Raw genomic sequence first — 19,460 nt, 5'->3', positions numbered from 1 at the left:
GTATGGTGTTTATAAACGGGTTTTTCTAAAAGCAAAACCATTTTTGGGGGATAATTACTTTTCTTTCTTAAGAAGCCGTAGAATTTCATACAGTGTTTGTGTATCCTTTGTTATTAATGTATGTTAAATGACTAAATAGTAAAATATAGTAACAGAATGTGCAGCATCATTTGGCTTTACTTGCTGCATAATTTAATTAACCCTCTTGCATAGTTTGGTCCTCACGACCACACTAGTCCTGGCTATGAACTTTATAGTTTTTACCACTCTTTTCAGGCTACCGAAGGGAGACATGTATTCATTTGGCCACAGTACCACCTGGAGAGTCTCGTGGTACCTCACACGCCCTTTGACCTTCAGTTTCACTCACACGTTTACATGTACACACATTCACTCTTACATACACTCTCTCTCGCATAAACACACACTCACCCAATAGCATGCACACAATACATACATTTAAAATAAAAAAAATTCTTACCTCAGTTGCCGGGGAAGGCCGTGTTCCAGCTAATCGCACTCTATTTTTTATTACACTCATATTAAATAATGAGGCCCTGGGAGGGCTTTAGAAGTGTACTCCTGTGGTGGATTGGTACTTGAAGGACAAAGTCAAAAGGTAAACACTTTGAACAGGACAAATCTGGTCCGTGTATCCTACCCGTGCTCCATCGCGGTAAGCCTCAAACTTTGCCTATGTCCCAGTCTGCCCCAACCACTGAAGATCAATAACACTTTGTGCTTCTTGGCGCTATTCATACTTAGAAACCTAAAAATTCATACCTCCAGTACCTCTTATTGGATTTTTATCATTTTGTTTGTGATTTTAGTGATTTAGCATTTTGACTTTATTACTGTTTTGGTACGGCATACATGCTTTATGCATTGTGTGTGAGTTAAGCCTATCTGCTCAATTTAATTTAGAGCCTTTGAGGGTTCACCCTGATAAAGGTTGCATATATTTCTAGAGGTGGGTAGTTACATACCCCAAATATTCAAATTTCTTACACTCCTGCTGTTACTCTCCAAGACCTTCCCCATTGGATATACACGAAATCAGATGTACCTGCACTGGGTCTAATTTGCTAACTGCTTGCCACATTTAAAGAAGATTCGTCAAACATTACTAAAGTTACACACCCCCTTCTGATTCACTGGAGTAGCCACGACTGAAAACAGGCCCGTAGGTAGGAAAAAAAAAGAAAGAAAGCCCCCACAATGACCTGTCAGACCAGCCCTTCGGGCATTGCCTGATAGGCCAGTCCGACCCTGGAGAACAGTTTTAGAGCACCAAGAGAAGATGTGAACATTGTTCCTCTTTCTTACCTTTTCTTACATCCAGGTTAATGAATGCCTCCTTTTTCAGCAAGTCCCTGGTTCCATTCAACATCAGGGACACTTCACAGGAGTACTGTCCCCCGTCGTCCACCTCGAGGTTCTCGATAGTGAGAGAGACATCTCCCCCTTGACGCTTCTGTGGGAGGCTGAGCCGGCCTCTGTCCTTAGTCAGAAATGTGTGGTCTCCTGTGTTATCTCTTAGTAAGATCATCTGTCCATCCATTCGCCATGTGACGCTTTGCGGTGTATAGTATTCGGGCAAGTAGTGGCACGGAAGAACAACTGAACTTCTCCAGGTTCCAGGAACATCTTGCTGGACAGACAGGTTAAATTCAGCTGTAATTTAACATAAATTGTAGATTATTAGTCAGCCCTAGGAATCATCGGTGACTGATAAAACGAGCAAAAAAACTAAAGTCAATAAATTTCTAAGTTCTGGGGTCAAACCTTTTTAGGACCTGAGATGATAGCTATCCACACATTTAGAACTTTTAAGAAAAAAGTGAGCCTTTTTAAAGTTTATGGACTCAGCTATATTGGCACAGGAGACCCCATCTCCTGTTAGGGTGAGGGTTGCAATATCGTGGTCGAAATATCAAGGATGTATGACATTACAACGCATGCCTTTACGACGCAAGTTTTACAACGCAAGTCGTTACAACGACTTGCGTTGGGGGGCGCTGGATAGTGAATAGTTTAATTTACTATTCCAACTCCAGTCCCCGTGGATAGTAGGGAAGGTTTTGGAAACTATTCCCTATCCTAGAGCGCCCTCCAGCGCAATTCGTTGTAAAAGTTGCGTTGTAATGGTTGCGTCGTAAAGGTACTTCGTTGTAAAAGTTGCATTGTAAAGGATGTTCCCCAAATATCAACCTACAAAACATTAACTCCAGTATATCAACTACATCTATACCAGCACAATAAGTAGATGTGGAGTTAAGACCTGTAAATCTATACAACCTTATAGATACCTGCCTCATCATTATAATGATAGTTTATAGTGAAATAAATATTGCTACTGGTGGATATTAAGACATACATAATCAGCACAACACCTAGCATGTGTGACAGAATAAAAGAAGACAGATGCTACTAAACTGTAAAGCCTTTACGGATGCAAGTTCCTTACCCAAGAAGGTTTGCCCCATGTTCATCAATCCGTTTGGAACCTTAATTTAGATCTGGGTATGGAATGGGTCTAAAATGCGATGCAGGGCGCGCTACGAAATTCGTTTTATTAATTTAATTGTTTACTTACCTGCAATCATCCATATTCCGGTGTTTATCACCCCTCACCCTGCCCCTCCCCCGCCCCACGTGCCTGCCCCACCGCAACTCCCTCCACGGGCTGTGGCTGAGTCTGTGGAATATTCAATCAAGCGAGTCTTTTCACTGTAACACACAATCATGGTGTTAACTTAAAGGAAAGCACAGCCTTGAGTGGCTGAAGGGAAATGGCATAGAACAGCAGCCTAACCTCCATTTCACTTCCAGCCACAAGTACTACCTCTAAAGACATTTGAAAGAAAGTTGGGAATGTTTCTGAGCCCCCATCTATTCCATTGATAGGTATATATTGCTTTCATTGTAGGTCTTTTTGAGCATTTTTAAGGCAGATAACAAAAAAGGAAAATAAATAAATAACCCACATCTCAAACATGATCTAGCCCATGGTGTTTCAACTAGGACTTCCAGTTTTGAAGCTGTGATGGTATCATTAAACTCGGAATAATCCGGCATTTTTCTCTTCAGTGTCTTTTAGAGTCTTCCCACCACTCCCCAGTGGTCGTTTGCTACAAATGCTGCGAATCCCAATGGCCACTCTGCTCTCAGATCTGAAATCCATAATTCGGGATTTCATTGGCCCAAAAGCAAGAAGGACTCCCTTTTTGACATGGAAGGCATCTTCTCCTCTGAAAGTGCTAGGCGTAAATAGATTCGTAATGCCAAATAAACGAAAAGGGTTTAAAAAAATGTCGACCTGGCGTTTCATTATTGCTTACCCAGAAATTTTAAGCTAAAGCCCTGCGTGTTCGAAGTAGTCAACATATTTGATGGAGAACAACAAAGGAAGCCAACATCACTTACCTACATTGGATCTGTGCCTCCTATGCTCTGTGCCCACATTTTATAAGCCATTTAGCTTTTCTTCATTAATTTAAGGATTTGACTAGTTGGAATTGGAGAGATTGGAGCACTGGACAAAAATAATGTTTGTTATATATTGTGGGCCATATTAACCAACCTTTCACGTGATGCAGTGCTGCAAGGAAACTGGCTATTCTTCTATGGGGCACACTTCTGCTCTCATAGCTCTGGTGCACTTTAAGCAGACCGGTGCCAACATCGGCACCCTTGCATTACAGTGCAAGGCACCTGCGGTACAAGGATAATTCCCACAAGGCACAGCACACATAAAGAGGAAATGACATGGAGAAAAAAAAATGTTTTCTCCTCATTCCGCCCTCCTCTGGGAGGCCCAAATAGGTACCCAGAAAATAAATATTGTATGTGATTGATTTGTTAGTCTCGGATAGGAAATACCTTGTACTAGAAGTATGTTAAGGTTAGCCATCTGATATCTGTATATATCAATTGTAAACGTTTTCTGCGTAATTGTGTAAATATTGTTTATATAAATTTTTGATTTATTTTGTATGTTTTAATAAATACGTCCGGAGGGCGGGGGGGGGGGTCGAAAGATCCCCCGCCTTCCAAAGAAATCCCTCTCATATCCTGTTATTAATGTTTGTTAACGGAAGGGTGGGGGTCCTCTGGCAGTCCCTGGCCATACGCCCATGGTCCACCAATGGAACACCTCCCAGAATGAAAAGTAACGCAATACAGAGCAAGTCGCTGGGTTGCATTACATTTCTTTGCAAAGCCACGCAAGGTGGTGCAAATCGCCTCCTTGCGTGGCTCTGTAAATATCTACCGGCATTTTCAATCAAGGCTGCGTCACAAAATTGGTGCAACCATGACGCAAATGGTTAGTAAAGCTGGCCCACAGTGTAGAAGGGTGCGAATCCCTCACCCCGGGATCAGAGGGGGCATTCAGAAGCCTAACATGGAAATGGGGAGGTTTGTATTTATGTATGGATTTCAGATGTTTTTATAGGGGGACCTCATCATTGAATTTGACATAAAACAGGACATGTACATCAGGAATGTTAAGTAATATTAGAACATTGGAATGTTGGGAGCTCCATTGAAACAATGGAGTGCTCCGGGCTTATAATGGCTGGTGTAAGCCATGATCTCCAACATTCCAATGTTTCTTTATTCACAGCTCTGGCAGTGAACAAAGGCTTCAGGGAGCCTGAGGGGATTCCAATCCTGTCATGCTCCCATAAGGCTTTGTTCTTTTTTGTTAGAACATTCTGCCCTCTAGTGGCAGAATGTTCTAATAGCCTTATAGCCCTTCGTAGCTGGGCTATACCGGCTATTAAAGTCCCTCTCCCTTCTTAAAGGCCCTCGCCTTGCTGGAGAGGGCCTTTAATAGCCGGTATAGCCCTCTACGTAGGGCTATAAGGCTATAATAACAGCACCAGAAGCAACACGCAGTTTGCTACAGTAGTGTACTTAGCAAGGAAAGTTGGATCAGAACAACTCCTTGAACTGTAGAAGCAAATAAATACCAGAGACCGATTACGAAAGCAAGAATTTGGAGAGTTATCTATGGATATTTGCTTAAGGAGAATATATTTGATTACATAAGAATATTTGGCAGACAATCTTAACTGGAATTCAACTTTATTACTTCTGAAATGAAAAGGGGGGGCCCTCGGCCCCCCCGCACGCATGGCGGCGCGGCGACCGCCTCACCTCCTCTCCCCCTCGGTCCTTCGACGGTGGGGGCGTGCCCTGGGGCGCGGCCCACCGCCGATTGGCCGGCGCCCCTCCTGACCCGGATTCAATGGACTGGTTCCGGGTCGGGGGGGGCGGGCGATAGGAGGGGCCACCCGGCCCCTCGGGAATAAGAGGTGGGGAGCGCCCAGGAGACCCCCTTGTCCCTGGACGCTCCCTCGCTGAACGCTGTGCCCCGCGTTCGGGGCTTCTTTGTTTTTTTTGAATTTTTCGTTTTCTATTCCAGGTCTTGTTGCAGTTTCAGGACTACCGAGCTGAACGCGCTCCAGCCGCGTCGCGAAAGGATTGCCGCGGTAAACCTCCCACCGCCGGAGAGCAGCTAGAGGAGACCCGTCGCCGGTGTCCGGAGCAGCAGGGGAGCGGGCACGGGCCGCTGTGAGGTATTGTGCAGGGGGAGGGGGGTTGCAGCCAGTCGTGCGGAGAGGAGCCGGGCGGAAACAAACAGCGGGCCCGATACCGCCGGTTCACCCGCATATACCGGGCAGGTAGTGCGAGCTGCGTGTTGGGGGTTCTTGTGCATACATAACCGGGCAGCGATCGGTTCAGGACCAAGAAGGGTTTCCCGCTAATTTAGAGCGGAGCGGGTAGGGTGATCGAGCGGCGCGCATATATGGGCGCAGGTAACGGAAGGGTGTGATTCACACGGGGGAAAGCGAAGCAGGATCAAACAGGGCAGGACTTGGAGGGGAGACCCTGATACATTTCGTACAAATTGTGAAATTTAACCGTTTTTTGCTGGGGGGGGGAGCACAGGAAGTGTGGTTGAATTTTTTAAAGGCAATACACTGTATTATGTGTGATTAATGGTGCTCTCCCAGGTATTAAGGACAATTGTATTTCAGGAGTTACCCTGTTGCAGTGGTGCACGTTTCTGATGAATTGCAATATCATACAAAAACTGTGTTATAGGTGCATGGCATTGCCTAATATAAACTTGTAATTGCCTAAATTTGATAAATTGCCTTATATATGCTGCTTGATCTGCATTATTGACACGGTTTTTTCAATTGCAAGCCTCCATTGTTTTGAAAAACGAGGTTTCTGTTTTCCCTACAATCAACCCACCTCTTTATTACATGCTGATGATACGTAGCTATATTGCAGACATTTAACGACATTAATGGTGCAATAGGTCTTTTTTAGGAGGGATATTGTGGTGATTTGGGCTGATTGTGCTGATATTATTCAAAGGAGTGTTATTTTCAATATCGCATGTACACGGTGATAACATACTTTTTTGATTCCAGGCAATTTTGGGCCACTCACTAGCGGACAGGACGTAAGAGCATCCAGCACGCAAAGGGGGTGTGGACCAGAGCCGTGGACTGCTATCGCAGGCGAGGACAAGGGACTGGTCGGTAAGAGGGGTACGGGGGGCTAGCACTCATCGCTCCTGGTGGCCGCCGGGTGGGTCTACATTAGGTTTACTCACCCCTTACATAAGCGGACAAGCCGCTAGTGTTGCGGTCGCCGTTGCATGGTGCTGAAAGCCCCCTGGTGACCCTCCATCTGAAAGGTACACACGGTTGATCTGTTGGGAACTAAGTAGGCAGCGGGTGTTTTTGGGGTAAGCGTCATGCCAGGTCCAAGGGGTGGAAAAAGGGGGTCCAACATGGAGGCTATGATGCGGGCTATGATGCGTGAGATGAGCGACATTAGGCAACAGCTAGGACAAATTAAGGAGCGGGAAGCTCGGTTGGAGGATAGAGAGGGCGAGGCACCGGGCCCGTCCGGGAGACCGATCCGCAAGAGGGTGGCACCAGTGCCAAGAGGGGAATTTGTCACCCCGCAAGGGAAACCTAGGTCCAAACGGCCCAAGGAGGCGGTCCCCACCCCAGGCCCAGTGGATCCGTTACCCGCCGCACCGCCTGCGGTGGTCCCACCCCCGCATGTGCCTACACCCATTGCCCCTGTGGTGCCGGTGCCGGCAGGTCAACCAGTAGACGCTGGGTCTGCTCCCGCACCGGTGCCCACAATCCCGGGTACAGGCGGGCCACACCCGGCGCCCGCCCTGCCAGCTGTGCCAGGACCACTGGGCATAACCCCAGTGGTACCTGTTGTCCCGGGGGGTAATGTAGATTCAATGCCACCCGAATTGTTGTCTCAGTTAACGGCCATGATGCCATGGCTCCAAAAAGGGGGAGCCTTCCCGAATTCTGCAGACCATGCGGCAGAGGCGGCAAGGTTTGTAGAAAAAATCAGATCGGCACCGGGCGCCGACAGTGTTGCATTGCCAATTTCTTCTCCCCTTGCAGGTCCAAGTGTTCCCCAGCTGGACGGAGTAAAAGGGCAGCCGCCCCTGGTGCCCGCACTTGGTAAGGAAGTGGCATTGCCGCTCTTGGGGGACGGTGTGATACCTTCCAGGAGCGAAAATCTAGCTCAGCATGTGTCTTTAGCGGTGAAAGAAATGATTTGGGCGGATAAATACGTGTACATTTATTCTTTATTGTTGGATAATAGGGAAATGGAGCAGGCAAAAGCACTGAAAGAGTGGATGCTCCCAAGTGAATGGAGGGCGCAGTGTACTAGATTCAGGGTTGAGGAAAATCTCAATAATTGGATGCAAGCATGGGCTGTTTTCACTGCAGTTAAGGCTGAGCGTCCTCCAGATCTGCAGGCTGCATTGGCTTGCTACTCGAGCAGGATTGTGGGGTGGAGTCAACAGTATTCTGGGGAAGCATGGAAGGGTTATGATGTCAACTTTAGGAAGGCATTGGAATTCAATAGATCATTGCCATGGGACTCGGTAGATTCCATGGCTTGGCACAAACAGTTCTCTGACACTGCACCGCCCCCTCAGTTCGGTGCAGTCAAGGCGTTCACTAGACCGCAGCAGCCCTTTCGGCCCCCCCAAACGAGTGAAATACCTGGGAAATTTAGGGCAGGTGGGCCAGAGAAGAAAGGAGTGTGCTGGGATTTTAATAGGCGTACCTGCGCAAGGGCCGCGTGTAAGTTTAGGCATGCATGTTCCTCCTGTGGGCACCCCTCTCATCCAGAAACTACCTGTAGGTCCAAGCAAGGTAACACAGGACAGAGGGGTAGAGGAAAGCCACTATAAGTCAGACAGGTTACGCCCCCCCACTCCAGTGGATGTGGTGGCAATGATTCCATTGTTGAACAGATACCCTGACCACAAAGCGGCCACCCTACTCCAGGAAGGTTTTTCTAAAGGTTTTAGGATCCCGGCCGGGGGATACACAGGCAGTGCGCACTGTAGAAATCAATTATCAGTCAAACACAATCCGGCTGTTGTGGCCGCAAAAATTGACAAAGAGCTTTCCTTAGGCAGGATAACTGGCCCTTTTCCCGCAGTGCCAGTACCCAATTTTGTGTGTTCCCCACTGGGAGTTGTCCCCAAGAAAGAGAAGGGGCAATTCAGATTGATTCATAACCTGTCAGCGCCAAAGGGGGCGTCACTGAATGATGCCATTGACGAAGGTATCTGTAGTGTTAAGTACGCCTCTTTTGATCAGGCTGTTACCTTATTGCAGGCCACTGGACCCGGGGCGCTGATGGCGAAATCAGACATAGAATCCGCCTTCCGCCTCCTCCCAGTCCACCCGGCGGACCAGCATCTTTTAGGTTTCACCTTTAGAGATAGGTTCTACATGGACAAATGCATGCCTATGGGTTGTTCTATTTCTTGCGCCTACTTTGAGATGTTTAGTTCATTTCTTGAATGGGCCATGAGACAAGTGACGGGCCATCAAAGGGTCATGCATTACTTAGATGATTTCCTCTTCCTCGGTACAGCGGGATCTCAGGAGTGCGCACTGGCATTGCAGGAATTTTGCGTGCTCATGCGGGCTTTTGGGGTCCCGCTTGCGCCTGGGAAGACGGTGGGCCCGACCACCTGCTTGGAATTTCTGGGCATCGAAATTGACTCAATGGAGAGATGTTGTAGACTACCCAGGGACAAGGTGTGCAAATTCAAGGCATCGCTACAGTTATGCCTCCGGAAGGAGAAGGTCACTTTGCAGCAATTACAGGAGGTGGTAGGGCAATTGAATTTCGCACTAAGAATCATCCCAATGGCTCGCCCCTTCTCTCGCTCCATCGCGCATGCGATGGGGGGGCTGAAGGAAAAGCACCACCGCACGCGCCTATCGTCTGAAATTCGCCAGGATATGCTCATTTGGATGGCATTCCTGGAGGATTTTAACGGTAGGGTGGTCTGGCCCGGCCCGCTCACGACATCGGCGGAGTTGGGATTATGGACTGATGCGGCCGGTAGTGTGGGCTTTGGTGCCATCCTAGGGAATAGGTGGGTCGCTCAACAATGGCCAGAAGAATGGAACACATGGGGCTTGCTCAGCAACATTGGCTTCCTGGAACTTTTTCCAATATGGGTGGCACTGATGGTTTGGCCCGAACACCTATGTAACCAATCAGTGGTGTTTTGGTCAGACAACATGACAGTGGTGGAATGTATCAATCAGCAGGGGGCGCGGTGTCCTTTCATACTTCGTCTGATCAAAGAAATTGTTCTGCGGTGCCTTAAACTGAATGCTAATTTTAGAGCCAAACATGTCCCTGGTGTTTTAAACAATGCTGCTGACTCCCTTTCTCGCTTCAAAATGCAGGTTTTCAGGGAACATCTCCCCACGGCAGACCCCTCGCCAGCACACTTCCCAGCAGTACTTTGGCAGATTGGTGCCCCAGATTACAGGACCTCGTGGTCGCTAGCCTAGCCCCCAGGACCAAGACGGCTTACGAAGGGGCGTTTCTGTCTTATTGTTCTTTCTTGGGGCCACAGTGGGAAGTGCTTTGGGCGAAGGAGGATGGGTTTGCAGCCTATTTAGAATGGATGCACAAAGAGGGGCGCTCAGTGGCAGCGGCGACCAGACATAGGGCAGCAGTGTCATTCTTCGCTCAAGCTAGGGGCTTCAGGGATCCCACTAATACCTTTATGATACGCAAGGCTTTAAGGGGATGGCGCCGTATTCAGGGACACCAGAAGGATAAGAGGAAGCCCATGGGGTTGGCCCGGCTAACAGCCTTACTGGGCACGCTGGAGGTTGTTTGTAACTCGGAGTGGGAAGTGCTTCTTTTTAAGGCGGCATTCTCCCTGGCATTTTATGGGGCGCTGAGAATTAGTGAACTTGTGGCAGGATCCAAGTCTGACATATTAGGTGGCTTGCAGAAGGCTGGGGTGACGATAAGGGGTGACACCATGTGGGTGATTATCCAGAAATCAAAGACCGATCAAGAGGCTAGGGGTCACACCATAGTTCTGCAACGGGCACCCGCCAACCCGTGCTGCCCGGTGAGGCACGTAGAAGCACTCAGGGGACGGATGGTCGGTTCAGCAGGCAGGGCGTTGCTCTGTCACGCCGACGGGAGCCCCTTGACCAGGTATCAATTCAGGAGAGTGTTCGAAATAGGGGTTACAAAAGCAGGTCTTGATCCTAGAGATTTTGGATCTCATTCCTTCAGGATTGGGGCAGCAACTGAGGCGGTGGCGGGGGGCCTCCCGGTGGAAAGAGTGAAGACAATTGGAAGGTGGTCATCAGACTGCTATAAACGTTATGTTCGGATTGACATGCTATGATTACTTGTCACTCACGCTTGGTCTCTTTCCGCTCTCTTACAGTTTCTCAGACCTGTTACGCAGGGGAGGAATTTGTCGTCGGGCACCGCCAAGATTCATCGGCACGGAGCGGCGAACAGGAAACAACAAAGAACAATGTCTGGATTGTCGGTCATTCATATGTGAAGCGAGCGGAATGTGTATTCCTGTCAGGTGATAAGAAAGAAAGGGCGGCACAACTAGGGTTGAATATCACGTTCTTTGGCAGAGGTGGGTTGTGTCTTCACGAGTTTAGGGGTTTCTTCCAAGGGCTGTTAGCACGCCAGCGGTCTCCACCGTCAGTGGTGATACTTCACCTTGGGGAGAACGACTTGGCAACACTGGGCAGGCGCATCTTGATTGAAGAGATTATCTCAACAGCGGGTTGGATAGCTAGGACCTGCCCCGGGTGCACGCTAGTATGGTCACAACTCATACCTCGACTTCAGTGGCGGGGGGGTCATTCGGTCAGGGCGTTGAATCACTCGGTAAAGAGGATCAACACACGGTTGGATAGGTTGTTTCGAACCCCCGTGTTACAGTCAATACCTCATGGGTGCATCTGGGGTCACAAGTATTACTTGAAGGACGGGGTTCATTTGACAGAAGAGGGTAATGTCCTATGGTCTGACAATATCTGGGCTTGGCTAGAGGGCTGGGATAGGAGGAGTGTGTCCTTAGGCAGGGGATAGAGGGGGAGGCCAGATCGTCGGTTAACAATACTGGCCTGTGGCGGTAAGGTCATTATCGGTGAGCACATATTTGAGGTCTGAGGGGGCGGGCATCATCCTATGGAGGTTCCCGCCCGGGGGGAGGGGCCTGCGGGCCACTCCCAGTACTCCAGGGGCAAGGTAATATGCAAAGGAGCGCGGGTAGGAGTAGTTCACGCTTTCCTTAGGCTGGTAGCCACCCCGCGCGCGTGGACTCATGACGCCACCGGCGCAGAGTAAGGGCCCTCCTTTAGTGGGTAAATGGAGTTTGGGGCGTAGACCGGGCAATTCCCGGGGTAACACTGCGCATGCGCACTTCTAGGGGGAAGGCGCAGCTTGTAGGACCTGACACCGGTAGTGACCCTGCCATATGGCCAGAAATGTACAAAAATCAAGGTAGGATGTTTAGTTTAAGCTAGGAACAACTTGTATTAGAGTTTTGTTAAGGTCAGGCTCTCAAACTTGTTGATAACAATTGTATAACTGAATGTCCTGCTGATTTTTGTATTCATTGTTGATTATGCAATTAAAACCTTTTTAATTTCATACTTTAATAAATACGGCCGGGCGACTAGCGCCCGCCTTCCAAAAAGTAAAACACGTCTCGTGTCCACGTTCCTGGGTGTTGGGTGCCGGATTGGGGGGGAGGCGGCAGCTAGTCGCTGACCATGTGAAAAGGGGGGGCCCTCGGCCCCCCCGCACGCATGGCGGCGCGGCGACCGCCTCACCTCCTCTCCCCCTCGGTCCTTCGACGGTGGGGGCGTGCCCTGGGGCGCGGCCCACCGCCGATTGGCCGGCGCCCCTCCTGACCCGGATTCAATGGACTGGTTCCGGGTCGGGGGGGGCGGGCGATAGGAGGGGCCACCCGGCCCCTCGGGAATAAGAGGTGGGGAGCGCCCAGGAGACCCCCTTGTCCCTGGACGCTCCCTCGCTGAACGCTGTGCCCCGCGTTCGGGGCTTCTTTGTTTCCCACCCACCATCCCTTGGTACAAAGTTTAAGCAGCTTTAGGTCCGGTTTAATGGTAAGTTTCAAAGGTATGGACCGCGGTAGAGAGTAGGCTGTTGTTGTATTTTGTGATCTGTTGTTAGGACTTTTTCCCCTTTGTAGAAAAGTGATGTGTGAAGTGAACTGTATTTGAAGATATGTGTCTTTAGGCCTTTTTTCCCTTTGTAGCTATACGTTGATATTGTAATTTTGAGTAACATGAGTGAACCAAACTGTAATGTCATGCCATGTGTCGTTAGGCCTTTCTTCCCCTTTTAGCTATGCGTGGATACTGTTATTTATTAGCCAGTGTAGTTGTCCTTTAGAATTTCTCCATAGGTCGTCGTATTTATTAGGTATGGGACATGCGGTAAGGTCATTATCGGTGAGCACATATTTGAGGTCTGAGGGGGCGGGCATCATCCTATGGAGGTTCCCGCCCGGGGGGAGGGGCCTGCGGGCCACTCCCAGTACTCCAGGGGCAAGGTAATATGCAAAGGAGCGCGGGTAGGAGTAGTTCACGCTTTCCTTAGGCTGGTAGCCACCCCGCGCGCGTGGACTCATGACGCCACCGGCGCAGAGTAAGGGCCCTCCTTTAGTGGGTAAATGGAGTTTGGGGCGTAGACCGGGCAATTCCCGGGGTAACACTGCGCATGCGCACTTCTAGGGGGAAGGCGCAGCTTGTAGGACCTGACACCGGTAGTGACCCTGCCATATGGCCAGAAATGTACAAAAATCAAGGTAGGATGTTTAGTTTAAGCTAGGAACAACTTGTATTAGAGTTTTGTTAAGGTCAGGCTCTCAAACTTGTTGATAACAATTGTATAACTGAATGTCCTGCTGATTTTTGTATTCATTGTTGATTATGCAATTAAAACCTTTTTAATTTCATACTTTAATAAATACGGCCGGGCGACTAGCGCCCGCCTTCCAAAAAGTAAAACACGTCTCGTGTCCACGTTCCTGGGTGTTGGGTGCCGGATTGGGGGGGAGGCGGCAGCTAGTCGCTGACCATGCAGTTTTTTCAACGTAATTGAATATAACACGGTTGTGGCTTTCCCTTGTGCCTTGGAACTTGTTCGGAAAACCTTTTATCTTATTTGGGAGACGCACCATGACTTGTATAGATCAATGCGTACGACTCGCGTGGAATCAGTGTCATAATATCTGTGAAGGTAATATTATGACAATGGTTAGTTTCCCACGCATTGCTGGTTTCCTACAGTTTAAGCACTGTAAACAACCGGTGCTCCTGTATTACGACTTTATGGCCCCAAATGTATCTACCTTAGAAAGATGAATAGATAGGAGAGCGCTGTAGCCTGTAGGAATTTAAACTTCTGACCTGGAGATCGCAGAAAGATGCCAGGAACGAGGGATATTGGTACTTGGTATGGCTGAAGTACCGGAAAGTGTGGTCAAATGCCATTGCTTTTGTGGGGCATTTTGTATGAACGTGCAGGGAAATTGTATTAAAAGACTCGTGAATTCGTGGCATAAAACATAAAATAAAAAGTTTCCGAAGGGTTTCCAAGTGGTGTTTTGTCTTCTGATACAGCATAGTAGCCCACTGTCAAGGAATACAGTCGTTAAAGGCCCTTATCGTGAGTATGACAGGCCTATAATGAGGGAAAGGGCCTTTATTGACCAGCATAGTCCGAGGCTGTTGGAATCTTCAGCCTACTGTGGGCAGAATGTTCTAAATTAAACATTTACAAACAGAAAGAAAAAAACTGGTATGTTGGAGCAGAAGGTCCATACCAGCCATTATAGGCCCTTCTCCACTTCAACTTCAGTACACCCCTCAACATTCCAATGTTCTGACTTGGGGGTGTCTTATGCTGGAAATTGTATTATTCCTCTGATGACTTTTTTTGCATGCGTGGTAATAATGTACCAGGCTTACATACTTGATTCTTTGGGGTCAATACACAGACTAGCCCTATTGCAATGTTTTTGGTAGGGGGGGAGGGGGGGAAATACACTTTCGGGCGTAGTGACCCTACAGTGGTGACCCAATATATCTGCCCAATCCTTGCCCAATCCTTGCTCTTCCTGTAGAGTCTAGGATGTCCTGACAGTTGGACTCTGGCCACAAACTTCCTTTGAAGTCACAAGGCTGTGCCAATGGCGCCGTAGTCTCCTGCCCGGCCCTATTCTTGGGCTTCACGACAGGATATGCAGGGACTCCTCCCTGGAAGAGCCCTACAACGGAGTACTCCAAAGAGTGCAGGCAGTGATAACCATTGACATGGTTCTCATTCTCACAAACATTCATCTAATGTTCACGTCTGCCCACCTTTCTCTTATCTTGCCCACACAGTCTACCTGACCCTGCACATGCAGTCTGCAGGCCACCCTTCTGTCACCATGAGAACCTTTTCCAGTAGCTCTACCGCTTGCTTTATGGGGGTATTGTACAGAGTTTGGAGGATACATATTGTGGGGATATTGAAAAATGTTTTATATTGAGCAGATGCAGTGTTGTTATAGATGTTCTGTGGGGCAGAAAATGGGTACATAAGGATTGCCACAACGTTTACATTTTTCTGTACCTCAACTTTGACGTCCATAGCATTTCAGAATGTGCCGAGCTGGGACTGCTGCATTTTTAGTAGTTCTGGATTTTGGAGGCTTTACCTGTAAGCCTCCATTTTATTTTCTGCCCACACCAGATTCTTGCCCCCTTGCGCCGTCCCCTTCCCATGCTTCCTGCCACTGCACACCCATCCCCTCCCCTCTCCCTGTGCCCTTTCCTGTCTCCCAGCCGAGTGTCCCACCCCTCCCCTCCATAATGCAGACCGCTGCACATTCGCACCGCTGACGCGCAGATAGGCACGCCAGTCTGCGCCCGTCCGCGATCCGGACGCAATCAGCGCCAGGAACCCTGGCTCTCCCAGGACCCACCACTACAATTCTTCCACCCTCAACGCACTCAACCCCGCAAGACATACCAACTGCGCAGGAGCCTTCCCGAACACAACACATGTAGAGATTGCGTGCAGAGCTAGCCACAGATCCTTCACCATCGACAACACCCCTGCCACCACCGAAGGCCCACCCGATGCACACACCACCAACACCCTGACTTTCATCCTCCTCAACGTGCGCTCCCCACACCGACACACCATAGAGCTCTGGGACCTGATCGATACCCTCTCGCCTGATGTCACCTTCTTCACGGAAACCTGGACCAACGCCACCTCCGGACCCAACATCACCACTGCCATCCCTGATGGCTACAGTGTCCAGAGAAAAGATCCACCCACCGCCCAGGAGGAAGACTCGCCATCGCACACAAGACACCCATACGACTCTCCACTTCCAGCACAAGTGACCCCCACTCCGACACGGAACACCTCCACTTTCAGATCCAGCCCAGTCCCAGGACCACGCTACGCAGCACCCTCATCTACAGACCTCCGGGCCCTCACACCCAGTCCGCAACCCTCCTCGACAGCCTCACCGCACCTCACGCAATCACCTCCACAGACTACATCATCTTCGGGGACCTCAATTTCCACCTCGACAACCGCAACGATTCCCACTCCAACACCCTCCTCGACAGCCTCACCAACCTCAGACTGAAACAGCTGGTCGACCCACCCACACACATCTTCGCAGGAGGAACAAACATCCGGTTCAGTCACACCACCCAGCCCCTCTGGACAGACCACCACTGCATCCATTTCACCTTCAACACAAAAAAACTGGAGCGAGGTCACAGAGGAACTCCTCACCACCACCCTCCTCCAAGACCCCCAAGTGCTATGACAGACACTAACTCCGCAGCCACAGAACTCCATCACTGGATCGCCTGCTGCGCCGACATACTCGCACCCCTCCGGCACCCCACCAAGCAACGCCCGCTGAAGACATCCTGGTTAACCACGGAACTACAGGAAGAAAGACGCTTGTGCAGACATGAAGAGAAAACCTGGCAAAACCAGAAAACCGCAGAAGCCAGGAATACCCACAGGAGTGCCCTTAGGAGGACCACCAGCACATCAGGGACACCAAACAGACCTTCATGAAGAACAAAATCCAGGCCAACGCGACCATCGCCAAGGAACTGTTCAGTTTAGTACAGCAGCTCACGAAGTCACCCAGCCAAGCCACGAACGTCGCACCCTCCCAGCAACTCTGAGACAAGCTCAGCACATACTTCCACCAGAAGACCAAGGACCTCTACGACAACTACAGTGAATCAACGCAGATCAACCACCCCCCCCCCCCCCATCGCGGCTGATCAGCCAACGATCTCGCCATGGAAGCCGGCTACCATTGAACATATCACCGCGACCTTGCATAAAACCCACTCAGGAGCCCCCACGGACCCCTGCCTACCTCACATATTCCACAGGGCCACCACCATCGCACCCGAATTAGAATGGACCATCAACACCTCCTTCATGTCCGGCATCTTCCCAGTCGACTGGAAGCGGGCGGAGGTTAAACCCCTCCTCAAGAAGCCCACGGCCAACCCAACAGACCTGAAAGACTAACGGCCAATCTCTATCTTCCCTTTCGCAGCCAAAGTCACAGAGAACTCGTGAACACTCAGCGGACCACCTTCATCGAAGAGAACTCCATCCTAGACACCTCCCAGTCCGGATTTCGCAGCACCCACAGCACCGAGACCGCTCTCCCCGCTGCCACAGACGACATCCGCCTGCTACTCGACCAGGGACACACCATTGCCCTCATCCTTCTAGACCTCTCCGGAGCCTTCAACACTATCTCCCATCGCACCCTTGCAGCCAGACTTCACGACGCAGGGATGCAAGGAGCCACCCTTGACTGGATCTGATCTTTCTGCTCTGGCAGAACCCAGAGGATCAGACTCCCTCCCTTCCTCTCCGAACCCACCGACATCAACTGTGGAGTGCTCCAGGGTTCATCACTTAGCAGGGATACAAGGAGCCACCCTTGACTGGATCTGATCTTTCTGCTCTGGCAGAACCCAGAGGATCAAACTCCCTCCCTTCCTCTCCGAACCCACCGACATCAACTGTGGAGTGCTCCAGGGTTCATCACTTAGCAGGGATACAAGGAGCCACCCTTGACTGGATCTGATCTTTCTGCTCTGGCAGAACCCAGAGGATCAGACTCCCTCCCTTCCTCTCCGAACCCACCGACATCAACTGTGGAGTGCTCCAGGGTTCATCACTTAGCCCCATGCTCTTCAACATCTACATGCCCCCCCCCCCTCGCAGCCATTGCCAGACAGCATGGGCTCAGCATCATATCCTACGTAGACGACACCCAACTCATCCTCTCACTCACGAAGAACCCCAAAGACACCAGATTCTGCTTCCACGAGGGAATGAAGAATGTGGCACCCTGGATTAACGACAGCTGCCTCAAGCTCTACTCAGAAAAAAAAATGAGGTCCTCATCCTCGGACCCTGCAACTCCGCCTGGGACAACTCCTAGTGGCCCTCCACCCTGGGGAACCCACCCACTCCTACACCCACACCTCAGCATCATCGTCAACTCTTCGCTCTCCATGAACCACCAGGTCAACGCCATCGCATCCACTAGCTTCAACTGCTGTGATGTATTCCTATAGGTTCTGTATCGATCCCCCTATTCCTGACCCTATTCTGGTTAACAAGTTAACTAGCAGCCATCCCATGATGCAGAAACCGTTATCTGATTACGCCAGACCACAGCACAGGAGCGCGTTATCTGATTAGGTCATAACGCTTGCCATCTAATTAGGCAAAGCAATATTCCTCCAGCCCCTGATAAGGCATACGGAGTTCTCAAAACAAATCAAACCTATGACAACCTGGGAAAAACCCTGCGGCCATTGTTTTGATTTCACCAAGAACTTCAGCAAAAGAATGTGCTAACGACCAGTTCGTATGACATCCTTATTGACGTATCTATGTCCATCCTTACGTCAATCTCGGCACCTTACAGGTATAAATATTACCGATATTGCCTTAAGCAAACACACGCGGTGGTGACGAGATCGGAGCAGCCAGACTTGCCGAAGCCCAGAGCAGAGCAGACCCTGCTGGCGCAGCCCCGCCTTCCTGACGCGCTGAGAACGAGACGCTGCTTTCTCCTGCCGAGAAATCCAGCTCCGGCGCTTCCGGGCAGCCCTTGCAGGCAGCCTGGAATATCGAGACCAAAGACGAGAGATACCATCCCTCAACCATCCTAGATTCCAGGTACAGAACTGAATAACCCCTTGCAGAGAATTCTTGAGTCAGTCACTTGGCAAAACAAACTTAACTTAAACTGCTACTTTCTATTCCCGCCCACGTATTAGGCTTAGGTCAGGTACACCGGGGTAGGCGTAGTTAGAAACACCAGTTGAGTACGATTAGTCAAATGTATATGTGTATGTATCTATTTTATCCATTTTAAACCACCATATGGCTTAGAAACCATATAAATGTTTTTACAGTATTATTTTATACTTCTGCTTTTATTGTATGCACTTTACTTAACCATAAGTATTGCGATAATATCGATTCATTTCTCTTGTATGAGAAAAGAGACTGATCAATAAATACCATCTTTTATTGAACATGCCCGTCTCTTCCTTTTCTCTACAATCTGGTGAGACTAAGAATGCACGTACTGACTGAGTAAAATAAGTTGTCTTTTGTTTTCACACGACTCTAGAGATACACTCTTGATTAGGGGAGAGCAAAGTTGTCATGTTCTATGGTTGTCAGAAACTAAATCCCTTCTTGTCTATCCAGGGAGGTTCAACTCCTCCTTGCCTATTCGAGAAAGTTTCTAGTGAACTCTGAGCTAGCTGGCAAACCCAAAACTTTAAGTCTAATATCGACAATAGAAGACCTAGTTAACGTCTGGTCTAGGCCTATACTATTGAAGGTATTATTCCAATGCGCAGAGCCTATTGGGATAATAGGAACTACACTACATGGCGCCCAAACGTTTGGAAAGGCGATAAAACTAACGCAAGACATTAGAGTAACTCAGTCGTGCTTTTTCACACAGAAACCCC

General features: G+C 49.4%; 1 protein-coding gene across 3 annotated transcripts in view; it reads right to left on the bottom strand.

Annotated features, from left to right (window-relative positions):
• Positions 1 to 19,460, bottom strand: part of LOC144752026 (uncharacterized) — a 149,723-nt gene that overhangs the window by 83,615 nt on the left and 46,648 nt on the right. For all 3 annotated transcript variants that reach the window (XM_078639984.1, XM_078639982.1, XM_078639983.1), the window contains exon 2: positions 1,327 to 1,674. In XM_078639984.1, the coding sequence (XP_078496110.1) occupies positions 1,327 to 1,561 (235 nt within the window). In that variant the 5' untranslated portion in view covers positions 1,562 to 1,674. The remainder of the gene's footprint in view (positions 1 to 1,326; positions 1,675 to 19,460) is intronic.

The sequence above is a fragment of the Lissotriton helveticus genome, chromosome 4_2 (assembly GCF_964261635.1).
Source record: "Lissotriton helveticus chromosome 4_2, aLisHel1.1, whole genome shotgun sequence".
Taxonomy (NCBI): Eukaryota; Metazoa; Chordata; class Amphibia; order Caudata; family Salamandridae; genus Lissotriton; species Lissotriton helveticus.
This window is presented reverse-complemented; position numbering and strand designations above follow the sequence as displayed.